The sequence below is a fragment of the Calypte anna genome, chromosome 1 (assembly GCF_003957555.1).
Source record: "Calypte anna isolate BGI_N300 chromosome 1, bCalAnn1_v1.p, whole genome shotgun sequence".
NCBI classification, from domain to species: domain Eukaryota; kingdom Metazoa; phylum Chordata; class Aves; order Apodiformes; family Trochilidae; genus Calypte; species Calypte anna.
In genome coordinates, this window is record NC_044244.1 from 90,229,231 (window position 1) to 90,252,038 (window position 22,808).

General features: G+C 39.3%; 1 protein-coding gene across 1 annotated transcript in view; it reads left to right on the forward strand.

Annotated features, from left to right (window-relative positions):
• FGD6 (FYVE, RhoGEF and PH domain containing 6) overlaps nucleotides 1–22,808 on the forward strand; it is a 75,398-nt gene that overhangs the window by 15,628 nt on the left and 36,962 nt on the right. The window contains exons 3-5 of the mRNA XM_030445327.1: nucleotides 14,043–14,190; nucleotides 17,565–17,632; nucleotides 17,731–17,761. Coding sequence (XP_030301187.1) covers nucleotides 14,043–14,190; nucleotides 17,565–17,632; nucleotides 17,731–17,761 — 247 coding nt within the window. The remainder of the gene's footprint in view (nucleotides 1–14,042; nucleotides 14,191–17,564; nucleotides 17,633–17,730; nucleotides 17,762–22,808) is intronic.

Here is a 22,808-nt window from a genome sequence, read left to right on the forward strand (position 1 = left end):
ACAGTGTTTGAACCCCTGAGATGGAACAGGCACTGCTGGTGGGACACTAATGGGTTTTGCTTGTGTTAAGTTGTTCAGGGAATATTCTCAATAAAGTAAGTAATACTTTGGGAGCAGGTAGTCCATGTTTTGTTCCACTAGAGAAGAAAAGTCTCTCAAAACATTTTTTAGTTGTCGGTTTTTTGTCAACGTTGATAAATTGTTGATTTCATCCTAGCCTACCTGTTGGACTCCCAGTTTAAAATGGGCAGTGAAGGTGTGTATGCATTATTGTGAGGATTCCATAAACAAAGTGAGTGAAGAATGGATGCTGTGGTATAGAAAATGTACTGTTAAATGTAAAAAGTTTTAAATGCCATTGTCTAGTTTTAGATAATAGGAAAAGCAGCTCTTTGGGCTGGTTGAGCCCAGGAAAGTCAGTGCTGCTGGTACTACAATTAATTTTAAAGTTGTCAGAGACCAGTGGTTGAAACAGTTCTGTTTCAAAGTAACACAGTTTTTTAAAAACCTCCTAATGAAAGAGAAATAATGATGCATTGGTTATCCTCTTTTTAGTGACAAACCTCTATTCCGAGAAGGACACTAAAATCTTCCTTAAAACCAAAAGTGAAATGGAGTGTACATTTGTCCAGTAATGTAAAGAAGCAAAGGAACAGTTCTGCTGCACAAAACTGAAACTTTTCTGCATCTTGTCTTCCTTTCAGTATTTGTTACGTTGTGCTGAGTAAGAGAGTTGTACTTAAATTCAGTTAAAGTCTGCTCCTCCACCCTTCAGGGAATAGCTCACCACGTGCTGCCTCCTTTTGGCTGTTCCTTCAAGATGTTGCAAATGTACATGACTGCTAAGTGATTCTGTAGAAATTTATAGCCTTGCCATTGTGTTTCTGGCTAGGATTTTTCTTTGGAAAGGGCTGAGAGGGATGTGCCATGTGACAAGAGTTCTTTCAGATCTAAATGATGGTTTAATTAAAGACTGCTTCCTATTTTTCACACCCCTGCTGATTTAAAATGATCTGTTGGGTTTCCAGAAATGAACATCTCAATGCCAAAAATAAGTTTAATTTTCTGGACTAAATTCTGCTTTGGTGACCGAGTCCCCAGAGGTGAATTAAGTGTCCACAAAAGCCTTCCCTGAAATACTACATTTAGTATTGAAATCTGTGTGGTGAAGCACTTTGCTTTGATACATATTCCTCTTTGATGTACTGAGCTTTGTTAGGGTTGAGACATGGTTCTGATGAGTTAGTATTGCACCAGATATATGGGGTGGTATTAAGGGATTGGCTACATTAGGGCAGGGCATTTGTTGTGTGGTTTGGTTTGTTGTTTTTTTTCTTTTGCAGTGGCAAAACTCCCATTCAAAGGAATTTCATGAGAAACATGAAATTCATAAAACACTACATGGTCTTAATAGCATTTTAAAAGTTTTTAAACACTTATGCGCACTTTTAGATATTGAAAGTGTATATGTATTGAAAGATACATTTTAGATATTGAAAGTGTATATTTATCCATTAGAAAACACATTTTCTTTTTATTGAGTTTTGTTAAAGTAGAGGCCAACTGTGTAGGTTTTTTGGATTTTGTCTGCTTCTTAAAGATAACAATAGATTAGGTTCTGATCTGAAGAAGGCAGGTTCCTTCTTCATCAGTTCTGCAGTCTTGTCCTGTCTCCAGTCTCTCCCTGTGCTTCTAGCTGGCTTCTGCCTCCCGTAGTTGTATGCTAATTTTTTTTCTCAGCAGTCATACGTCAGGTTTTAATGGAATAGCTTTGATAATATGCAATTCAGTTTCCCCATGAGGCTTCATTATCTTCGGTCATGTGTTATCACTGGCTTTCTTTTTCATAGCTGCTTCCTTGAGCCTGCCTTTTCTTTTCCCCTCCCTACCTTGCTTTCTCATGTGTTATGCAGCTGGTAAGCTGCTGCCAACTCCAAGGGCTTGTCAGTAAGGAGTGAGTCAGATGGCTTCTCTGCTTCCCGGCCCCCGTGAATGCAAATCCAGTCTGTCTGTCCCAGCCCTGGCTTTTGGGAGCAGGGAATGGACAGAGCAATGCTTGGCCACCAAATGTGAAGGATATTCCATCTTGCTGACTTCTCACGTTTTGCTTTTACTGACTGTGAAGAAACCAATTCTGTAATGAAGTCAGGGGTGTATAACCAGAGTCCAAATGAGGGCAAGGAATGGAAATATTGGTGAGAAATGGTAGTGCTGTTGCTTGGGAATATCGATGTTCTGACACAAGGGTGTTGTATGCAGATGGTGGGACCCTTATCCTAGGGTGCTGCTCCTGGAGCTCCTTTTCTTTCCAAGGGGCTAGTCAAATTACTGACCTTGGGGCTGGAATAATCTATTTTGTAGTGTCAAAATTATTATATACCATGTGAAACTAAATGGAGACTCACGGTAAATTTTTTTGCTTAGCAAATCATATGGAGTGTTTGTGGAGTTTTTTTGTTTCCCTGCAAGAATCTTGATGCAAGTCAGAATCTCCATGATGTACTTTTCTAGTGAGAGAAGGAATTTTCTTTATTATTGGGGTGGTTTTAAGTTGTACAGATTTATAGTTTATTCTTCTATACAACCTGGGACAAAATGTGTGTATTATAAGAAGATGTACACTCTGGGAAAATACTTAAATCTTCTAAAGCAATCTGGGAGAGATATGCCAAACCCTTATTTTTGTTTGTTTATTTAATTGCTTGGCTTGAAATCAAGATGAATAGAAACTTGCTAGCTTTATAAGAATTGTGGCACACGTGCACATGTGCTTGAGTTGTGCTGATTTCATCTCTTTTGATGCTGGGAAAAATTATGAAGTGTGGTGCTCTCCCTGTCCGATGAGGGACAGAGAGGAGTTAGAGAGTTTTCAATAAATAACAAGTCCATTATTACAGTATACAGTCCAGTCTTGAAAAGGTTTGAAAAGTCTTATGAAATTAAAACAATAGTGAAGATCTCAAAGATTGTAATGAAGTAGAATTTTTGTCTTCTGAATGGCTTTGGTATTTCTTTCACCCCTCTCTTCCAGGGCTCTCTCTTGATTTTGGTAAAAGGGATGGGTGGGTAAAGCAGATTGATGAGGACACAGCAGAAGGAAACTTGTGACAGAAATGGAAGTGCAGTAATAAAATACTTCTTATTCATCTCATGGTTTTATAAGTGCTACATAAAAAAATAGACGTGGTTCAAGTTTTTGACATCTTTTTACTACATGTAGTAGTAAAGGCTGGGTGTGTTAAGAGTGTGAGCAGGCTGGCAGTGGCAGTGACAGAGGCAGGTACTGCTGGAGTGGGCTGCCTGGAACCCCTCTGCCACTCTTCACAAGGTTTGATAGTTACTTTTGTCATCATTTTATGCAGTCTGGGAAATCACCTCACGTTAACTTTGGAATACGTGCACTCCATACACATTAAGGGAGCCATTTTGAGGGCAAACTGCACTATCCTTTGTTTTACACTGAAGTGCTCACCGCAGATGGCAAAAATGTCTTAACTGTGCTGTTCCCATCCATCCCCCTGGTACAATACAAGGATGTCCCCGTCCTTCCTCCCGGTGACGTCGCCTCAGCTCGGCGTGTCGGCCTCTCTCCATCAGCCACAGGGCAGCCTAAGTGGGTGTCATGTCGGGGATCCTGAAGTAAGCAAAGCTGCACATAAAAAACCCTGCATCCTTTAGCCTGCATCCTAACCCCCTTGCCTATGGAAAACAGGAACTCGGGTGTCCCGTGCTTTCATAAATTTATCTCCCAACACTATCTTTTCCTTTCCTCTTTCATTCCGTGTTTGGTTTTTTTCGTAATTTTGGCATTCTTCTCATGCATTTCCTGTTCCTTAAGATGGAGGAAGCTAAGTCAACATTGTGTATTTGTTGCTGGATGCTGCTGGATGCTTTCTCCCCCACCTCCAACACGTGCACTTTGTCTCCTGTTGCCAACCATGGCATAAATTGCAGGTTAATGAAACGTAGTTCCAGAGAGTATCTCAGAGGTAGAATGGAGACTCAAATGTGATATGAGAATGGATAAAAGGCCCATTTATATGTTCAACAACAGCCTTTTCCTGTGGGTTATTTTCAGCATTGGCTCAGGAAATGCGCCTGTGGAGCTCAGTAATTCTCTGCTTTGTATGGTGATATTTTAGCTGTGGCAAGGTCTCATGTAATTGTATTTGTAAAATAGTAAGATTTTGGGGAGGCATAAAATAAATGTCAGGAAAGAAAGCAATTAAAATGTTAACTTCATTTTTTATTAAGTGCCAATAGTGACATTAATATGACTCATTTACCCAACATTTATATTGGATCCAGTTAAAGATGTTTTAACAAACAGTTACAAAAACTGTGTGGCTGTGACAAAATTTAGGTGAAGGAATCCACATTTTATATTAGATGTTAGAATCCAAGAATTTTCTTTTAAAACTATTAGGTTTACACAAGTTTTAGTTTTTCCCTAAAATATCTTTTTGCTTATGAAAAACTGTTCCACTCAACCAGTAGTGGACTGTAAAAAATCTAAAATGCATGTAAATAAAGAAAAGGAGTTTTTATTGAAACTGACATTCTGAGCCTTATGGCTCCATGATTTCAACTGCACCAGGTTCGGCTGATTTTTGTATTTCAGTGATGTTTTCCCCCCAGTAGTGTTCCTGGGGATCAGATGTTCCATGTTGATTTTGAGATGAGCTGAAAAGTTCAGAAAAAGTGTCTGGATGGCATTCTTCTCCTAATCGGTGCAAAAGATTAGAGGAAGAGAGAAAACAAGTCCAATCTTGCAAACAGGTCAATTATTCTTTGCAGCTAATGAGTGTTGATTTCAACCAAACTATTTCAACCTCTATTTTTTGGCAGACTACCCAGGAAGCTACATCAGCTCCTGTGACAGTTAGGTGTTTAAGAGTTAAGTCACTCCATGTTTATTTTAAATCTAAGTGACTACCTTCTGATTACTCTTATTACTTAGTTTTCTTTTGTCATGGTCTAGGTATCTGACCTGTAAACAATGGAGTTCAGCAGGTTGTGCCTTATTTCTAAGCTGAACAAGCAGCTTTTTAAAGAGAAGTATTACAGACCTGATTTAGGGGATGAAGTAACAAAAAAAGGCATAAAACCAGTTATCAGTCAGTACAGAGGGTAATTAGGCATGGCATTGCAATAACTGATTTTAGTAGACTGAAAGAGTTGGGCATTGGAAATTCATGGCAGTTCTGCCAAGATAAAGTCAATTTTGTTTGATATAAGTGTTAATATAGGATATTTGGTTCTCACTTGGTCAAAGCTTTCCTCTTTGATATGTTTGATTTGAGATTTTTGTCACATTTATAGTTTTATAGAAGTCTGCTCACTGTGTGGTGGATTTGTGTTGGTGGTTTTTTGTATATGACTACAATATAGTTACTTATCCTGCTGTCCTTTCCTAATAAATGGTTACCCAGTAGGGTCTCTTCTATTAGTTGAGATAATTTAGTATAGCAGGTCCTGATTGTAAGTGAGCACCACATTTTGGTGGTCCTGTTTTATATAGTTTGTTTTCATTTCCATGCCAGGAGGTTTTTTTCCAACAATCTTGTCTGTGAGCATTATTCATGTGCAGCCCCACCTGGAAATGAGAATTAATTAGGGAAGGCAAAAAGATTTAAGTTATGCAAAGCCTTCCCACTTCACCTACCCTGGAAGGCAGATGATGCCTCACAGCTTTTGGTGGAGATAAGAACAGATGCAGCGACTCCTTCCCTTGCACAAGTTTGCAAGCAGAGGTTTAAATCCCTAGATTTTGCCACAGTGGTTCACTTTCCAGTCCTAATGCTCAAGGCTGTCCCCATGTATCCTCTTGGACTGTGTTATGTTTGCATAATCTCCTTTTGGCACTGTTGCTTCTGACGACACCGCTGGGAAGCTGAACCCGCCCACTGTGGGCACCAGTTTTCTAGAAGACTTTTAAAACTGAGAAATTTATTTTTTTTTCCTTAAATGCGACTTTTCTTTGGTGAGTCTGGAAACATCTGAAGCATGTGTGTGTGTTTATGTTGAGCTTTCCAAGGAGCTGAGGAATTGTAAACAAATGGTCTTGCTGAAGATTGCTCTTGCGGGCATGGGAGGCTGCCTGCAGCCAGAGCGGGCCTTGGGCTCAAGTTTTCAAATTGCAGCTAAATATGGAGATAATCTGAGAGCTGTTTGCACCTTTTTTTAAACTGTGCTTTTAAAAGTATGCACACAAGTGTACTAATCATAGTATGCCTGAAGTAGCGTGACTGATTAAAGTAGCGTGGATTGTTAAAAAAAAAAAAAAAAAAAAAGTACTAAATTGAATAAGTATGGAGCACATACAACAAATGCCATGCTTATTTTTTGCTTAGAATGCAATTCAGATTTTTTTTTTTTCTGGCTGAGGAAAAAGAAGTACTGCCTCAGCCTGAGGATAACAAATGCTAAACTAAATGCTTCTGGCTCCAAACACTGGGATAACTTGGTTCCAGCAAGTCAGGTGTTAGAGATAGCAACGTGCTCAGCCAAGGAGAGGAGGAGCTGCCAGTGGCATGATCGAACAGGCTACGTGTGGTGGCAGCTTTCAGCAGTGGTTGTGATATCCTCCTTGCCTAGAAAACCCAGGTGTGAGCAGGGAGTGCCAGAGGTAAAGACGGGGACAAAGAGGGTAATTCTTGGCATTCCTCTTGGCAGGAGCTAACTCCCCACCTGGCCCCTCTCTGCAGCCAGTTCTTTACCTGGGAGGCAGCAGGCAGCTTTCAAAGCACAAGCAGTACTGAACTAAAACCCATTTAAAAATAGATATTCTTGAGCTTCTTTTTTGACAGTGTATCATGATCAAGGTTTTTGACTTCCTGTAAAATACGTAGATGCTTATGCATGCATATGTGCCTTTCATATGGTAATTACTTAGAATAATGGCTTAAAATGAGTTCTTGGAGCCTTTAAATTGCAGCTCGAAAAAATAACCTGATGTCAAACAAATAATCTTCACTTGGAGTTGCTCAGCTGGATGCAGGTTATTTCTGTTTTCTAGCTGTGATTCTTGAGGGGTGTTTGTGTTTGTAATTGTGTCCTTACAGTTGTGGAACCAGCTTAGAGCAAATAGTTCTAAATGATGCAAATAATCATGGATTCATAGGTCTAGTTGGTTTGCCTCGTGATTTTTTTGTGTGTGTGTGTGTGTGTTTTTTGTTTGGTTGGTTGGTTTTGTTTTGTTTTTAACAACTGTTATAGAGGTCTCTGTCATTCCTCAGCCATGTCACCTATAGAAGAATGGCTCACAAAAGCAGCTAATTAATCTCACAGGTGTGATCTGTTCCGGTGGTCTTAGAAATATATATAAAAGGGAGATGAAGATTAACTGCCTGACATGTTCCTGAGCATCAGCCCAATAAAAACTCCTGGCCTGTTGCCTTTTTTTCTTGTTATTAGCCCCCCTGATAGAAAGAACTTATTAAAATCGTTGAGTTGTCACTGCAGAAGAACGATAATTTTAACATTATTGAGTAAAAACCTGTTTAAAAGGACACCTTGCTATTTCGCTCTCTTGCTGTGAAGAAGTACAAGTTTTGGCAGAGAAGCTGAAGTCCAAGCAGCTTGGCAGCAACAAGGCAACTAGTCCCCTGTGCCGGCAGCCAAGCCAGCACTGTGAGACTGCCGTGGTATCCATCAGCCTTCCTCACACTGCCCATGGCACCCAGAGAGGAGGGACGTGATCTCACCAGAAAGGTGACTGATGCTGTAGGAGTAACTCAGATAAGTAAGCCATCTGGTCCAGGCTGCATTTCATCCTCGTTTATTGCTTAGTGGTCTAGTATGCCTGAAGGAGAACTGAAAAGCAAGAGGACATGAGAAGGGTGATGAGGGAAGGCACTCTTTTAGCTGTAATGGTAGGCAGTCACCATTGTTAAGGGAATCAAGTTTAAATGATAAGGTGGGTTAGGGTCCAGGTGCATCTGGAGTGATAAGAAGTTCGTCTTTATGCTTTCCAGACTGGACTGCAAAAGGAAACATACTGATGTTGGCTTTTCAGGATGGTTGTGGAGCTAAGGTATTGCAGCAAAATGTAACTTATCCAAGAAGTACATTAACTGATGCCTTTAGTAATCTTGTTGATCACTAATCCCATTGTATATTTTCTTTAAAATTCCACAGGGACCTGGGCTGGTATTCATTATTAATCTCATGCTTTGGCCAGTATGCTTGCTTTATAGAATGGATTTCTTTCCAAAAACCTGTAGTAAATAATTATTAAAGACATTGAACTGTCCTAAATATTAAATATTTAATTTAAGTGAAAGGAAGTTCACTAAATAAAAGCAACCAATTATTAACGAAACAATGTTTTCGCTTTTGTTTTGGCTTTCCAAAGGCATCTTCTGCTGCCTTGAGCACCCAAATCAGATAACTTCTTAAACTCTTTTGGAATTGTAACTTGATTTCTATATTTACAGCACTTCCTTATACCTCAAAAAAAAAAGAGAATTTGAATTTAGATAGGACCTAACAGAAAGGATGCCACATAATGTATGTTTTTCTTTTATTTTTTTCCTTTAGTGTTTTAAGTATTTTATCCTTGGGAATTCCCCAGATTGATAAAGCTAGAATCCACTGAGTGAACTGATCTGTGAGGCTTCTTGCCTTACCTACACCTATTTTACAAATATGAGGCACTATGAAAAAATATAACAGCCTCATCAGCTGTTGCCACCACTGAGAGCCAGTGTGCTTTTAGTCTTAAAAAACCCCACAGCTGAACATGCCTTAATTATTCAAATTGGTTTCAAGGTAGTATTAAAAGCTGAAAATGCATGAACTGGCAAGAGGAATTGTTATCTCTCCAGAGAAAAGTGTGATGCAGCATTTGTGAAAAGATTGTGAAGTGCTGTAACAATGCAAAAAGGATTTGAGATGAAAGGTTACAGTGGGGTAGACTTACTGGCTCTCTGATGCTTAGGTATGTATTTTTTGGCTGAATAGGAACTTCACTTTGTGTAATTTTGCCTGCAAGTTGAAGGCTTTCTTAAAAATTAACAAGCAAACAAATACCCACACAAATCTGCAGTGAAATACTGGAGGAAGAGGTAGAAAGATGACAAAGATGAGACAATCCTACATAAAGCAGGGCAGACTGGACACTCTTTTTCAAACAATGAAAGGATGCAAAAAGAATTTGGCAGTGTTGTATATATAGAAGGTTCTGTTCATTCAGCATTTCTATATATTTTTAATTATTTACTGGAAGTAGAAAAACTTCTAAAATAAGATCACAAGAAAGTATGTGTAAAATAATAGCATGGATAATCTATTTTAACAAATACTTTGGAGCCGTGGAAACTTGCTTTCGAGTAGTTATGGTGATGCTAACACTTGAAGTAATTCCAAGAGAATATAGAATACTTAATGTTGGGGCATTCCATGGCTGAGAATCATTTTGAATCGTCTCAGTCAAGCTTAAAATACTAATAGCCATCTAAATTGATGAGGAACTGAGAATGAAATGTTAATTGTGACTTCAGGCTATAGTGTGCACTGCAGTGTCTTAGTCAACAGTGCCTGAAAGTGAAGCCTTAGGCTTATTTGAAGCCTCTTTAGTAATACAAATAAGCTAGTCTGAATTCTAGTGTTGGTCATCTTTTGACGACAGCAAGAGGTTTTTATGCTGATTAGGATTTATATTTCTGGCTTTAGGACCTTGATAGCAGTTCTTAAGTTTTGACAGTTTGCCTTGCTGCATGACTGACTTGGACTGGCATGTTTTGTTTCATTAATATTTTACTATCACGTTAGTAAAGTACAGCATAATGTATGTGCTTCATACCATAAGCTGCTCATTCTGAGGCAAACTAATGAACCCTTCATTTTATGTGTCAAATAAAAAAGCCCCACATCTATATTTAGGTAACTTGCTCACAAGATATGTCAAGATAGTCTTACTCAGAGGGCAGCATGGTGAGTTGGCAGTGATGGTGTTTCACATGACTGATAATGCAGAAGTTTCTCTTGGTAGTGCTGTGGGTAGGACAAAGAGTCGTGATGAAGAGGGATCAAGATAGACATAGTTCACAGTATCCCCAAAATACCTGTCAGAAGACCTGCTTAAAAATAACCAGTACTGCCTGGCTGCGGTGTTCTGGAAAAGGGGGATTGATATGTGGTAGAAAAAATTCTGTTTATTTAAAGGTTTGCTTCTCTTTCCAAACTCATTTAAAGGCTACAAGGGATTTCACTTTGTCCACAGACAACTTTAAGAGAACTCTCTATATATGGTCATGTTCTAGATGACTTCAGAGGTAAAAGTACAGGAAAAGTAATCAGTAAAGACAAACCAGCTTTCTGTTTTGACAAGAAAGCCATCATGTTTATGATGAAAGGTTAAGGTGTAAGGTACAAGGAGAGTCACATGTTTCCCAGCACAGGGCTGATAAGTCCAATCAACACAGAACTTTGTCACCATCCTCTCTGAAGAAGAGGACACAACCCCAGATACCACGCAGGAGGTCATCTGCTCACAGCTGAAGTCTCGCGTCCTTTCCTGGAGTGGAGCTGGGGCTTGTTTGACTCTGGAAAATGGCTGGGTGTGCACTGACTTTTGATCATTAGTCATATGATCATCCACTGTGTTTTTTCTTTAAAAGCAAAACAAAAACCAAAACAAATCTCTACAGACCACCGAAAAACCTCAACAAATTGTCTAAGGTGGAAGAGCCTAAGGGCTGTGAGCTCAGCACTCTGAGGTGCTCTGACTGGAGGGACAAGATAGTGTAAGCGAGACTTGGTAGCTCGGTTCTTTCAGCTGTCACAGTTTCCTTTACAGAGACAGTAGTTGCATTTGTAGGGCAAAAGCAAGAAAATGAGTTTAATACTTAAATGTTGTGAGTCTCTGGAAGAAAAAAAAAGCATAAGGTGAGCATCTGTCATCTGTGGACACTCGCTAAATATCTTAAATCACCAATAGTTAATTAATAAATTTTTTTTAAAGTATTTTTTTAATATTTCATCTAGAAAATTCTTCACCCAGCACAGGCCTGTTTGATCTTCATCCTGTAGGAGTGGTGGGGTTATGTCTGTGCAAGCAGAGTACAACCTCGCCTAGAAATATGCTTTTTTTTCTGACTTGAAAAAGGGTAGGTTTCCTGAAACTTCAACTGTTGGCACAGTTGCCCTGAAAAGTTTGAATGGAAAAATGATAGTATAATCTGGGAGTGGGCATCCTGTAGAATATGCTTAGGCAAAGGGACCGTGATTTCTTAAGTGCAAGAATAATGTTTTCATAATGGAAGGAATCTTACTTATAGGAAATTAAAGCAGCAATTAAAACAAATACTAAGAATTGGGGAAAAGGCAATGAAGTGTCCATTAACAAAAATAAAATTTAATGAATAAGGGACTAAAAAAGTGGATTCCAGTGTGGTCAGAGATAAAACACATAGTATGTTATCCCCAATCAAGTGTAGATTCAGTGGTAAAACTGAATGTAGATGTTAAAACTTAGTAGCAAGTAAACGAAGGACTAGCAGAGCTTACTTCTGTTTCAGGTTTTGACTAAAGTAGGGAAATATACCTTATGTAATGCTACAGATATAAAAAAAATGTTTATCAACTATAAAATAAAAGGATATGAGATGGCATCTGCTAAAACAAACATTCTCAGGCCAACATTTCATTTGACTGTGATTTAGGTAGCCTAGACAAGGACTTTTCTGAATTGCTGAAGTTAACAAGTAACTGCAGAAGTCTTTGTTCTTGCTTGTGCAGTTCCAGGGGAAGCTCCAGGGTCTTTCTTAAGCTCATGGGGCTGTTCAGCCTGGAGAAGAGGAGGCTCAGGGGAGACCTCATCACTCTCTACAACTCCCCGAAAGGAGGGGGTAGCCACAGGGGGGTTGGTCTCTTTTCCCAGATGACTTTCAACAAGCCAAGAGGGCATGGTCTTAAGTTGTGCCAGGGGAAGTTTAGGTTGGACATTAGAAAGAATTTCTTTACGGAGAGGGTGATAAGGCATTGGAATGGGCTGCCCAGGGAAGTAGTGGATTCTCTGTCCCTAGAGATATTTAAAAAGAGACTGGATGTGGCACTCAGTGCCATGGTCTGGTAACTGCAGCGGTAGTGGATCAAGGGTAGGACTTGATCTCTGAGGTCCCTTCCAACCCAGTCGATTCTATGGAAGCTCCATGGGAACCCTCCCTGGTGTACTCCATGCTATGCCATCCTCAGCACTCATCTCTCCAGTGACCACGCTCCTCCCATGTGAAGTTGATACTTTCTGAACTGAAATAAGTGGGTATCTGTCTGTACCCTGAGTGCTGCTGACTTGGCTCAGGGTCTCACTTGAGCTCGGTGATGAGCTTACAGTCTTCTTCCTCCCTCCACCCCGTTCAGTTCTGGGAGACAATATCTACTTGGGTGTTTCCTGAGTCCTTCCTGTGTTGTCTTAATAGAACCAAGCTATTTTAATCTTTTCCATGTCTTTGTGGCTGACCAGAGTTTGTCTGCAGGCCAACTTATCTCGTCTTCATCTCTAAATATATTTCTATTTAAAATCTTCATTTGTGTGTGGTGTTGTCTTTGTTGGGATTTTTTTAGTTTGGTTTGGTTTTTTTGGGGGGGAGGGTGTAGTTTTTTTGTTTGTTTGTTTGTTTTTTATAACTCTGCTTTGAACACTGAATAATCGACACCTTGCTGTGGCTCCCAGAACATCCCCGCTGAGCTGTAGTATTCCTCACTTCTGTTCTTCAGGTTACTGGGATCTAGGCTGACACATTTTTTTTTCTGTTAACTATCACATTCAGAGGTGGTGAGTCTGAAGACTTGCCCTCCATCTTTGTTTTCTTGCAATTCGAAGTCAGGAAAAGAAAAAGAATCAGTCATAACCATCCCTTGCACACAGCGGGCAGCTGAAAGGAAAATGTAGCCCTGACACGTGTTGGCTGCATAAAATTAGGTGTTGGTCAGCACAGTGAGATCTCTGCTAACTGGAACAGCCTAGGGAAAAGGGCTTGTGAATTTGGTTGGTGTTTTAGCTTTTTTTTGATTTTGTGTGTATGTGTACAGTAGCTAATTACTTTTGGCTCATACCACAATAAACCTGTGGCATCCCAGCCTCTTGTTGCAGACACAGATTATGTGAATTTAGACACAGCTTTAGTGTAACTGGCGATTATTAGCTATTTTTAGCTAATGATTAGCTACAGTAGGAGCCCAGGGATTTTATATGAAACTACCAAAACTTCAGGCTTGGCTTCCTGTAGTCTCTGTTTTCTTCTTTATCTTTTCCTAAGCTCTTTCTTATTTTCTTCTAGAATTGCATTTCTTAAATCTGTGCTGAAGTTGTCAAGGATGGTTAGAGACAGAAGGCTCCATGGCTGTCTCATGCAATTTCTGTATTGCATATACAGCTGAAGCTAATGAAAAGGGACCTCTATAATCATTGTACAGCAGCAGAACAAGGTTATATTTTATAGGCTTGACAGATACCTGGAAGGTATACAGATACATGTCTCTGGGGATGGGAGTTTTTAATCACAAAAGGCTCTGCTTTCATGTTTTTAAGAAGAATTGTTGGACAGAGCAGTTATAGTATTGACATCCTTGATGAAGTTGCTTAGCACATGCATTGAGAAACAGTCCTGTATTTATACAGCCAGCTAAAATTTCAAACAGAAAGCTCCTCTCTGAAACAAGTCCTGATGGTTTGAGATAGAGGAGAGCAAAATGGCTTATCCTTCTTGCACACAGCACAAATGTTGCACAGTATGAATAAGAAAACAGATTGATCAGACCTTGCTGCCAGGCAAATTCTGATGGTCATGAATTACATAGATAAGGGTACTGTGGCTTTTGCTCACTGTCAGCAAGCATTGTATTAATACCAGCATAGACAGAACATGGCAGAGTTATGAGTCCTCTGTGAAAAAGCCTTCCATTGTTATCTTCAGATTACCTACTGTCACTTTTAATGTTTCTGATATCAAGTAGGCCATTTATTGTGGTCTCTTTGCATAATTATGTATTTACATAAAGTATGGTATGTTTATTGAGTATATGTATTTTAATTTTAGGTCCCTAGAAGAACACCATAGTCATCATAATGTGGTAATTGGAGATCTTCAGTCAGATGAAGAAGATATCATGAACAGTTCTGATGAAGATGATGACACAAATTCTGATTCCAGCAAAGGGGAGCCTGATCCTCCAGAAGATAAACAGGTATTTTTTTTTTCCTTTTATCTTCTGAAGCTTTTCATCACTGTTGCACTGTCTGGTAAGCTGTTATCTATTGAGATATTTACAAAAAAAACCATTGAGTCAACATAACTTCATATATTTCTTTTTGTCATTCTTATTGTTTACTGTTTTTTTTTCTAAAGTTTTAATCTAATTTGTGTACATTAGCCTGATATATGAGGCCAAGTTTAGAAATATCCTGCTGCAAAGTGTGTGTTGCCTGGCATGTTTGTACTGAATCTTTCACTGAGTTGTGGAGCTCTAGGCCTACTGTGCCTCTCTGATAGAGCTACGTGCACAGATATTTGTTTAGAGATTTACAGTTTTGAGATACTTGTAGATACTTCTTAATGAGGCTGTCTGTGCCTTATAGATCCTGGAATGCTCCGTGTCTCTCATGCACTGAATATTTAAAATCAACCTTTCATTTGTCAGCCTTGGTAAAGCCCAGGAAACAGCATCAGGTGAAGGCTGCAAGATCTGAGAAGGTCTCTTTGAAAAATCTCTCTGAACCTGTGGTTTTGTCTGGATGATCCTGTTTCAGGGGTCTTGGCCATGCAGCAAAGGCTGTTGTCCCAGTAACCATCCCTGTGCAGGCTGCTTTCTTGCATTTGCAGGCTCTTGCCCACCAAATCACTGCTTGGTGCGCAAAGGACAGATGACTGAACCAGTTTTTAATTTTTCCTTTACAATGACATGAAAAACAAAGGGTTGAACCTGCTTTTCAGCATTTAAGTTCCTTAACTCACTCCTTTGGTGCCCAGGAGTCTCTTGGTGTGTGCAAGAAACTTCATACTGCAAGGCTGCAGGACCACCTCTATGTCTCTTAGGGGAGTGTAAGCCATTCTCAACAGTCAAGGTCTGACCTTCCAGTAGCTTCTCCGAGTACCAGCTTGAAATTATTTCCTCTGTTTTAACTTTATTTCTTCTTCAAAGGAGAAGCAGGAAGACAGTGCTAACTACTTAGAATGAAACGAGGTTCTGGGGTTCCATCCCTGTCCTTGGAAATACCCACTTTCTTACTTCTCAATCCTGGATGCCCTGATGCAAGGCTGCCCATAGATCACTGCCTCTCCTCAGCACCAGCCCTGACAGCTCTGTTTTCTTTGGTAGTAGTTATATTTGCTTTCTTTCATTAAAACTGGTAATAGTTAAAAGCAAAACAACATCAAAAAAATCCAAACAAGTGAAAAAAACCACAACAAAGTGACTTTCCAATGCTGGAAGAGAAAACTTGATGATGATGTGTCAGACCAGAATGTCATCTAACCAGATCCTCTGAGCGGAATAAACTGGGGGAGGGGAAGGAAGGCTCCAGGGAAAAGCTTGTCCCTGCGAAACTACGCAGGGCTGGACCTGCGGAGAGGCTAATTTACCTTACTCCACTTCCACGGAAGAGTTTTGCAGGAAAGCATCCCCACTATGAGGTTTCTCAGGCAGGTTTCATGGCATAATTCCTCCCTTGCTGTGCAGCATCTGCTGGTCGGCGCGCTGCAGCCGCCTGCGGCACGTGTGGCCGGCAGCTGGGGATTAGCAACCAACTTCCCTGACATGGGGAGCAGCTGCAGAGAGGAATGAAGCAGGCTCTGCTCGGGTCATCAGCTGGGCTTGTTTTCATTTTTCCTTACCCACAAGCATCTGGCTGTTTTCATGCTTTTATTCTGTTAGAGGAGTTACAAGGTTCCTTCCCAATGCCGTGCCTGGAAAGCCCAATTCGTATCCCTTTGGTTCTCCCATTAGAGGCTCTCTTGGGCCCAGAGTTCCTCTGGTTCTGTGAATGCAAAGTGGCCTTATCCGTGCCAGCTGGTATGTGAGAAGTCTGTCAAACGGGCTTGAAAACAGACTGTGATATTTTGTTTTGTGGTTGTTCAGCTGAAGCATCTTGTTCTCAAAATACTAATTTTCATCTCATTTGCAACTGCCACGTCTACAGTGATGGCCGATACCTTGCTCTGCATAATTGAGGTACTTGTGAATTCAGCCTTGTAGACAGCTTGTCAGCTGTGCTTTCTAAAAAGGCACAGAGGCCTGAGAATGGGTGTTAACATTCTCGCCTGAATCTGATTGACCCTCACTGGATAGATGTAAGATTTATTTTTTTTTTAAGTTTAATTTCTAGAAGTAAAATCCCATCTCTGTGTGAAGATGTCTGTGTAGTATATGAAATAATTTGGTGATGCAACACCAAATTATTACATTTAGAAATTATTTTCAATTTATTAGTTTGGCAAGTGGTTGTGTCAATTAAATTCAAATGAAAAATAATTTAGCTTTATTTTTTTAATTTGAGCTTCGCAATATCATTAAAACCAATCCATTAGTATAATCAGTTCCATGATTTCTAGGACTGGATGCCTGTTTATAGGCTTGGAGAAGACCTGAACTCCAGATGAATCTTGCAACATTAGTCTTGCCACCAGTGCACAGATAAACTGTCCAGTGCTTTTGTTATACAATCTTATGCAATGGAGTGTCCTCAAGACTTCCATCACGTTTTTGTTGTATGTCCTGTGTCTTACTGCTCCTCGTCCACACTCTGTCTTTGCAGCCCACAGAAACGAAAGCCTGAATATCCAATAGGTGTGGTGACAGCTGGCAGGAGAGCAGCATATGGAGCAGCAAACCAAGGGAGCTGTTATGGAGAAAGGTGTTTTATCCCAGGGATAAATTATGTTCAGGAGTTACACTGTGTGGAAAACACATTTGCATCCTGACACCTACCCCTTTTTCCATTGCTGTCCTGTTCCTTCTGTCTGATGTTAAACAGTGCACGTAAAGAACTTCATAATCTCCAGAGTATTTCAGGCAGATGACAATGCCCACACTTCTACAGCTATTTGGTTACTATGTTTTTCAGCAGCTCCTTTAGTTAGATGGTCACAAGCTGACTTTTTCCTCATCAGTGTAATTTTTTTTCTCCTTTCATTTTCTTTTTTCAGTAAAGAAGACATGTATTTATTTCAAGGTATTCGTGAAACCCGTTTGAGTTTACTGCAAATAATGCTGTTGTTGTATTAATTTAAAAAAAAATCACACAGAAGTGTTATCTCTACTACAATAATTGCCATTTTCTAGGGCTGCATTCATTATGGGCTTCAGTGCTTCCTGTAATAATTAAATACAAAGACTGATAGTGTTATAAAAACTACTCTTAGATAATGTTGTTGTTTTCAGCTACAAGCTAAATTTATTTTCTCAGAGATCCTGAAAGGCCTGAAATTTTCTAAGCAGTATAAAACATTGTTATTAGAAATAACTATTGAATTATTATGTTAGATTTGAGGAGCAACTAGATGGAAATTATCTTTACAACAATTTTAGGAGGTGCATAGTATAACATTTAATTTTATTTGCAGAGTAAGGCAGCTGGAAAGAAAACAAAGGTTTACCATATTGCCAAGGAGATCATGAGCTCAGAGAAAGTGTAAGTGTAAATGCTAAAATTAATAATAAAAAATAAATACATTAATTTTAATTGGGCAATTAAAATGTAACTATTTGCTTTTTCTTGCTTTTTGATAGGTTTGTGGATGTGTTAAAGCTCTTACACATTGTAAGTACCCCCAAAAAAAGAATTTTCCTCTTCTGTTTGTTTAATCTCTTAAAGCTCTACATTTAGGCTTTATTGCAGTGAATGCCACTTTTTTCCGCTGTGTCTACATATTCAAAATATAAAACCTAATCTAATTAAGCAGAACTTCAAAGCGTCAGATTTTATAGAATGGATTAATATTTTGGTGGTTCCTTCTGCATCTCCTTAATTAATATATGTGGTCTTCCAGCTGAGTGGGGGTATTGCTTGAATATTCAAAATGGAATATATATCCATTTATGTTAATCAGCATCCTATCAGCGTGTGCCATGGCAACCAAAATAAAACCTTTCATTAGAGTAACTTCTGAAGTAGCTGGGGGAGGTAGGAACAATTTACCTTTAGAAATGGTGCATAAAAATACACATTCTGTAGGTAATCTAACTAATTAGCTCTAATGGTGCATCCATCACCATGGCAGCGTATTTTTTTGGGCTGCAATTCTTTGACAGATGCTTGCTTTCTGATAACAGCTGTGATTGTAGTACATGCAATGTGTTGTCCACAGCAAGGTTTAGTTATTTAATCCATGCTTATGGAGATCTGTTAAACGTGCTGTGTTGAAGGTGATAATAGTAAATTAATGAAGAATTTAGCTTTTTCTAGCTTCATTTTCTGTAGACTTCTAAGTTATATGCGTTTGTACCATTTTGCCACTCTATTAAATGCAACTGTAGTAATTTTTTTCCTTGGGCAATAGAAGTTGTTATAAACAGATACATTTGTCTATCTTGGTCTCCTGAGATGTGTGTTCTGTGAAACTGGAATCAAAGACTCTCATAGGTGCATGTATTTAGTCCTGTAATATTGACATCTTACAGGAAACAGAAAAACGTACCACACCACTGGCCAATTCATCTTTTGCTTTTCATTTTAGTAATTGATTTCCTTATTCTGCTCAAGCTTGGTTTTTAAAAGCTGGGATGAGCAGTTGCAGCCAATTTATAATTTATATTCAATATAGTTTCTAGTGCAGAACTCAAGCTTCAATACTGCTTCAAGGATGAGAATTGTCTTAACAAGCATAGACAACTTTTAAGCCAAATGATTGTTAAAAATAATTTTTTCCAGGCATATGACTTAGGTGTTAAAGATGTTTTCACTTTTCAGTGTACCTGTTCCTCAGGTAATGTGCCTTACTGGAAGGAAAGGCCATTGGTGAGGAGAATGCAGGCAAGCAGAAGAAAAATGTGGGAGAGTAAAAATAGGGAGTTTCTTGGGTGAAGTTAAGGCTGTCCATACAGTGTAAATGTGTAGTGCTCTAGCATATGTTTTGCTTCGTTTTAATGGGTAATTTGCAGCTCTGCTCATGACAGTATGCTAGATTCTAGCTATTCTATGCAGACCATTAGAAATGTTTCTGTTGGCTAGCAATAATCAGCGTGTCTTCAGCCTGGTCTGACAGAGGGGATGCTAGTGCTGGAAGCTGAGGAATACTTTATTCTCAGCTTCTGTTGGCCCTCAGTGTAAACTGTGGTGAGTGCACTTGTCAGTGGGCACCAGTATTGAGGCTCTATGTCAGTGCATTCTTCATTAAATAAAAGTTGCCATATCTGATAAAACTTGCAGAAACACATTTTTATTTCCAGAGTGCTATGCTGGAGGATATGTTACATATGTTCATCTCAGATATGATTGAATCTTTTTGTTTAATCATGTATTTCTTGTGGGTAATATTTAATTTTTGATAAAACTATCCTTTTGATTTCACATGCAGTGAAAAAGCCACATGATGGCTTACTAGCTTTGGTGTTGAGGTTACTAACTGGACAGCAAAGCAACCTCTGACAGATTTTTGGAATTTAAACTTAGATTCTCCCCAGGCTGGATTGTTTTTTACCTACAGTAAAATTTGGCTGGTAGTGAGGCTCCATTACACCTTCTGAACCCCCTCTCTTACTGGTTTTCCAAAAAGTAAATACTTAAAATGTAGTGACTAATTTCATCAGTGATGATCTGAAATTAATAGTATTCTCAGTCTTGCTTGCCAGTGCCCATTAATGCAGTTTAGGGCTCTTAACACAGCCAAGGAATTGGAGTATTGACGTAAGGAAAAGGTTTTTAAATTGCTGCTGCTTAGAGCATTTGAAGTGGGGTGTAAAGCAGCTTAGAAGGTGAGATTGTGGTTGCAAACTGGTTACAAGCACCACTGAAGTTTTTGTTAGCATTTTTTTTCTTTTATTGACAAAGTCAAGCTAGGTGAAGCAACTATCCCAAGGTAGGGTGCTTGCCTATTTGGACACAGTCACATTTTTTAAGTACCTGTGGCTGCTTCTGTTGAAGACAGACTAAAAAATTCCCTAGAAAATTATAAACACTTGGGGGACACTTCTGTAACACAAAATGAGCTGTCATAACAGAGGCAAAGGACTTCCCTGGCTATGCACACTGGCACTCTCAAAAATCCTGGTTGAATGGTGTTGCTTGAGGGAGGAATTGAACATTAAGTGCAATCTAGAATTTTCTGTATTTGTGTTAACTATTACAACGCTCTTTCTGGAAGATAAGTAGTCCAGTAAAGTGCTATTAGAAACTCCTGAAAACAAAGAGGTTTAATTCAAACAAGCTCATATCTATGTATCTTTGTGAGATGGTTCATCTATGGCTTCCAGAGGGTAAACAAAGGTTTCGAATATGGAAAAAGACTATTTCTACCCTGAGAGCACTTGCAGGAAAAAAAGAGTCATGAACTGGATAGAAAGCATAAGTGACATGAGAGAAACAAGTAAGCTTGTCACTCTTATCTGAGATGTTGTCCACCCAAAAAAACCATATGGCATTCCTGGAAAAGGATTAAGGCAGGATTGTGCCATTTGCATTTGTTTGTAGTGACATTATTTGTAAATGGTTTGATTTGCACAAGTGAGAGGACCCTGTTGCTCCAAGACCAGGCTTATTTGCTGTAATTCCTTTCGTCCTTCTTTGTTCCTAATTTTCTTCAACACCCACCACTCTTTTTGTTCTCCCATCTCTTTTTTCTTCCATTTTCCCCTTCCAGCTGAAATATAGGCAGTGGAGCAATGTGCTTTTTGGTATGACTCCTTCCACTGCAGGGCTTAGCGTGTGGCTTTGTGCTGTCTGAGTAAAGAAAATGCTTGCAGGCTTTTTCCTGAGCCCTTAGATCTGTTGAGGTGCACCTCAGTTCTGTCTCTCCGGGGACTCTGAGAGCAAGTAGGAGGTTGTCAGAAGGCACCTGTAGCTTTTCTGCAGCCATGAGATCAGCCTCTTACTGGAGAAAGCAGATAAGAAGGCAAACACTTTCCTTCTGTTGCGTAGCATTCCAGAGGCACTTACAAGAGGGGGAAATTCTGTTTTAATGTTTCCATTTTTAAAAGACACTTGCAAAACTATTTACAAAAATATTATAAACCCATGTATAGTAAGCTTCTAAGATTTTAATATGTTGAAATAAAGAATAAAATAGCTATGGGTTTTGGAGCAAAACCTCTGGTTTTGGTTTATAGTCATCGATGTTTGGCTGTGAAAAGTTCTCTCAGCCTCCAACTCCTTTTTCTCCAACTGTAAAACTTTAATAGTTGACCAGTCTGTGGTGAATATGTTGATAAATTTCTAGTCTATGAAGTGCTTTAAAATTGCTGATTGAGGCATTTGATAATGAATTGCAGCTGTAGTCATCTTACTAAAAAAGTTAATGAAATAGTTTTGGTTTGGAAGGAAACGCTGGTCTACTACCCAGCCTGTTCCTTGAAATAACATTCTGAGAACATGCCACAGTCAAATAATTGATTATTGTAAAAAATTTAACTACATTATATTGTTGAAAACTTATAAATTCTTTTACTACCTGAGAAAAAAGGTTTGGAACTTTGCAGCAGCAATCTCATATGTTTGGAAAAGTCATGATCCTCACTTCCTCATGGTCTTTATTAACTGTCATTGCTCTAGTTTAACTTAACTGTCTAAAGCCAATAGCCTAACACTAGTTAAGACTTCCTATTTGAATTTTAAACAATGTGGTGGTGAAATCTTCTGTAGCTGTACTCCTTGCAGTCATGTTTACAGTTTGTCACATATAGCAGCCTGGCTGCTCCCCAGAATGTGAAACTTCCCCCCGCTTCCCGCCTCCCTCCTGTGTGTGTGTTCCTTGAAAAGTGTCCAAGTCCAAACATATTTTTTCCCTTAAATTAAATGATATTTGAGCTACCTGCAGGTATGTTTAGCTGAAAGTTGTACCTCAGCAGAAAGGATTATGGCTTATTTTTGCTTTGCTGATGGTATGTTTGAGGAGAACAGATCCAAGATGAATATTGGTCGAAGCCTTAGGAGTAAAATACGTGACCACGTTTAGATTGTGTAGTTCTTTCTCTTTCAGTTAAATTCACAAGTTTTATTTACACCCATTTGAAATTATCTTCATTTAGCAATTAGATACCTGAAGGTGCAGTTACGCCAGGCAGCAGCAGAACCAGGGTTTAGTCTGATCAGTACCTATTTTGATTTACAACTAAACTTTGCTCTCTAGCCTGATGTGGGCAGGTTGCTTTGCTGGGCACTGGGGACCTTCCTGGGGAAAGAACTGGGAGGGTTTGTGAGTCAGGGCTTTTGCAGAGGGGAAGTGCGTGGGCTGATCAGAGATGATTCACAATGGGGGTCAGAATTATTTCAGATATTATGGCTTGCTTACCAAAGCTACATTGAAGGAGGGGTAGGAGGAGGAAACAAAAGCAATAATAGTGCTGCCCTCCTCAAATATTGTTTAGAAGCTGAAACAGGTCTAGGGGGAGTGTGTACTAACTGTATTAATAAAAATCCCCAAACATTTTCAAATTGGGAATGTCTTATCGGGCAGTAATTTAGCAACAATATGTACTCAGAAGCCTTTAAACCTGCCTAAATTAGATTTTCATATGAACAGGTACCCAGTGGGGGATGCTGTCTTACTCTGGAATAAACTAAAACTACTTCTGGCTTGGAAAGAATGTGCTTTCCAGGGATGATGATGATGAGTGCTGTCCTCTTAAAGTTGCCGTGTGAAGACAGCTGCCCC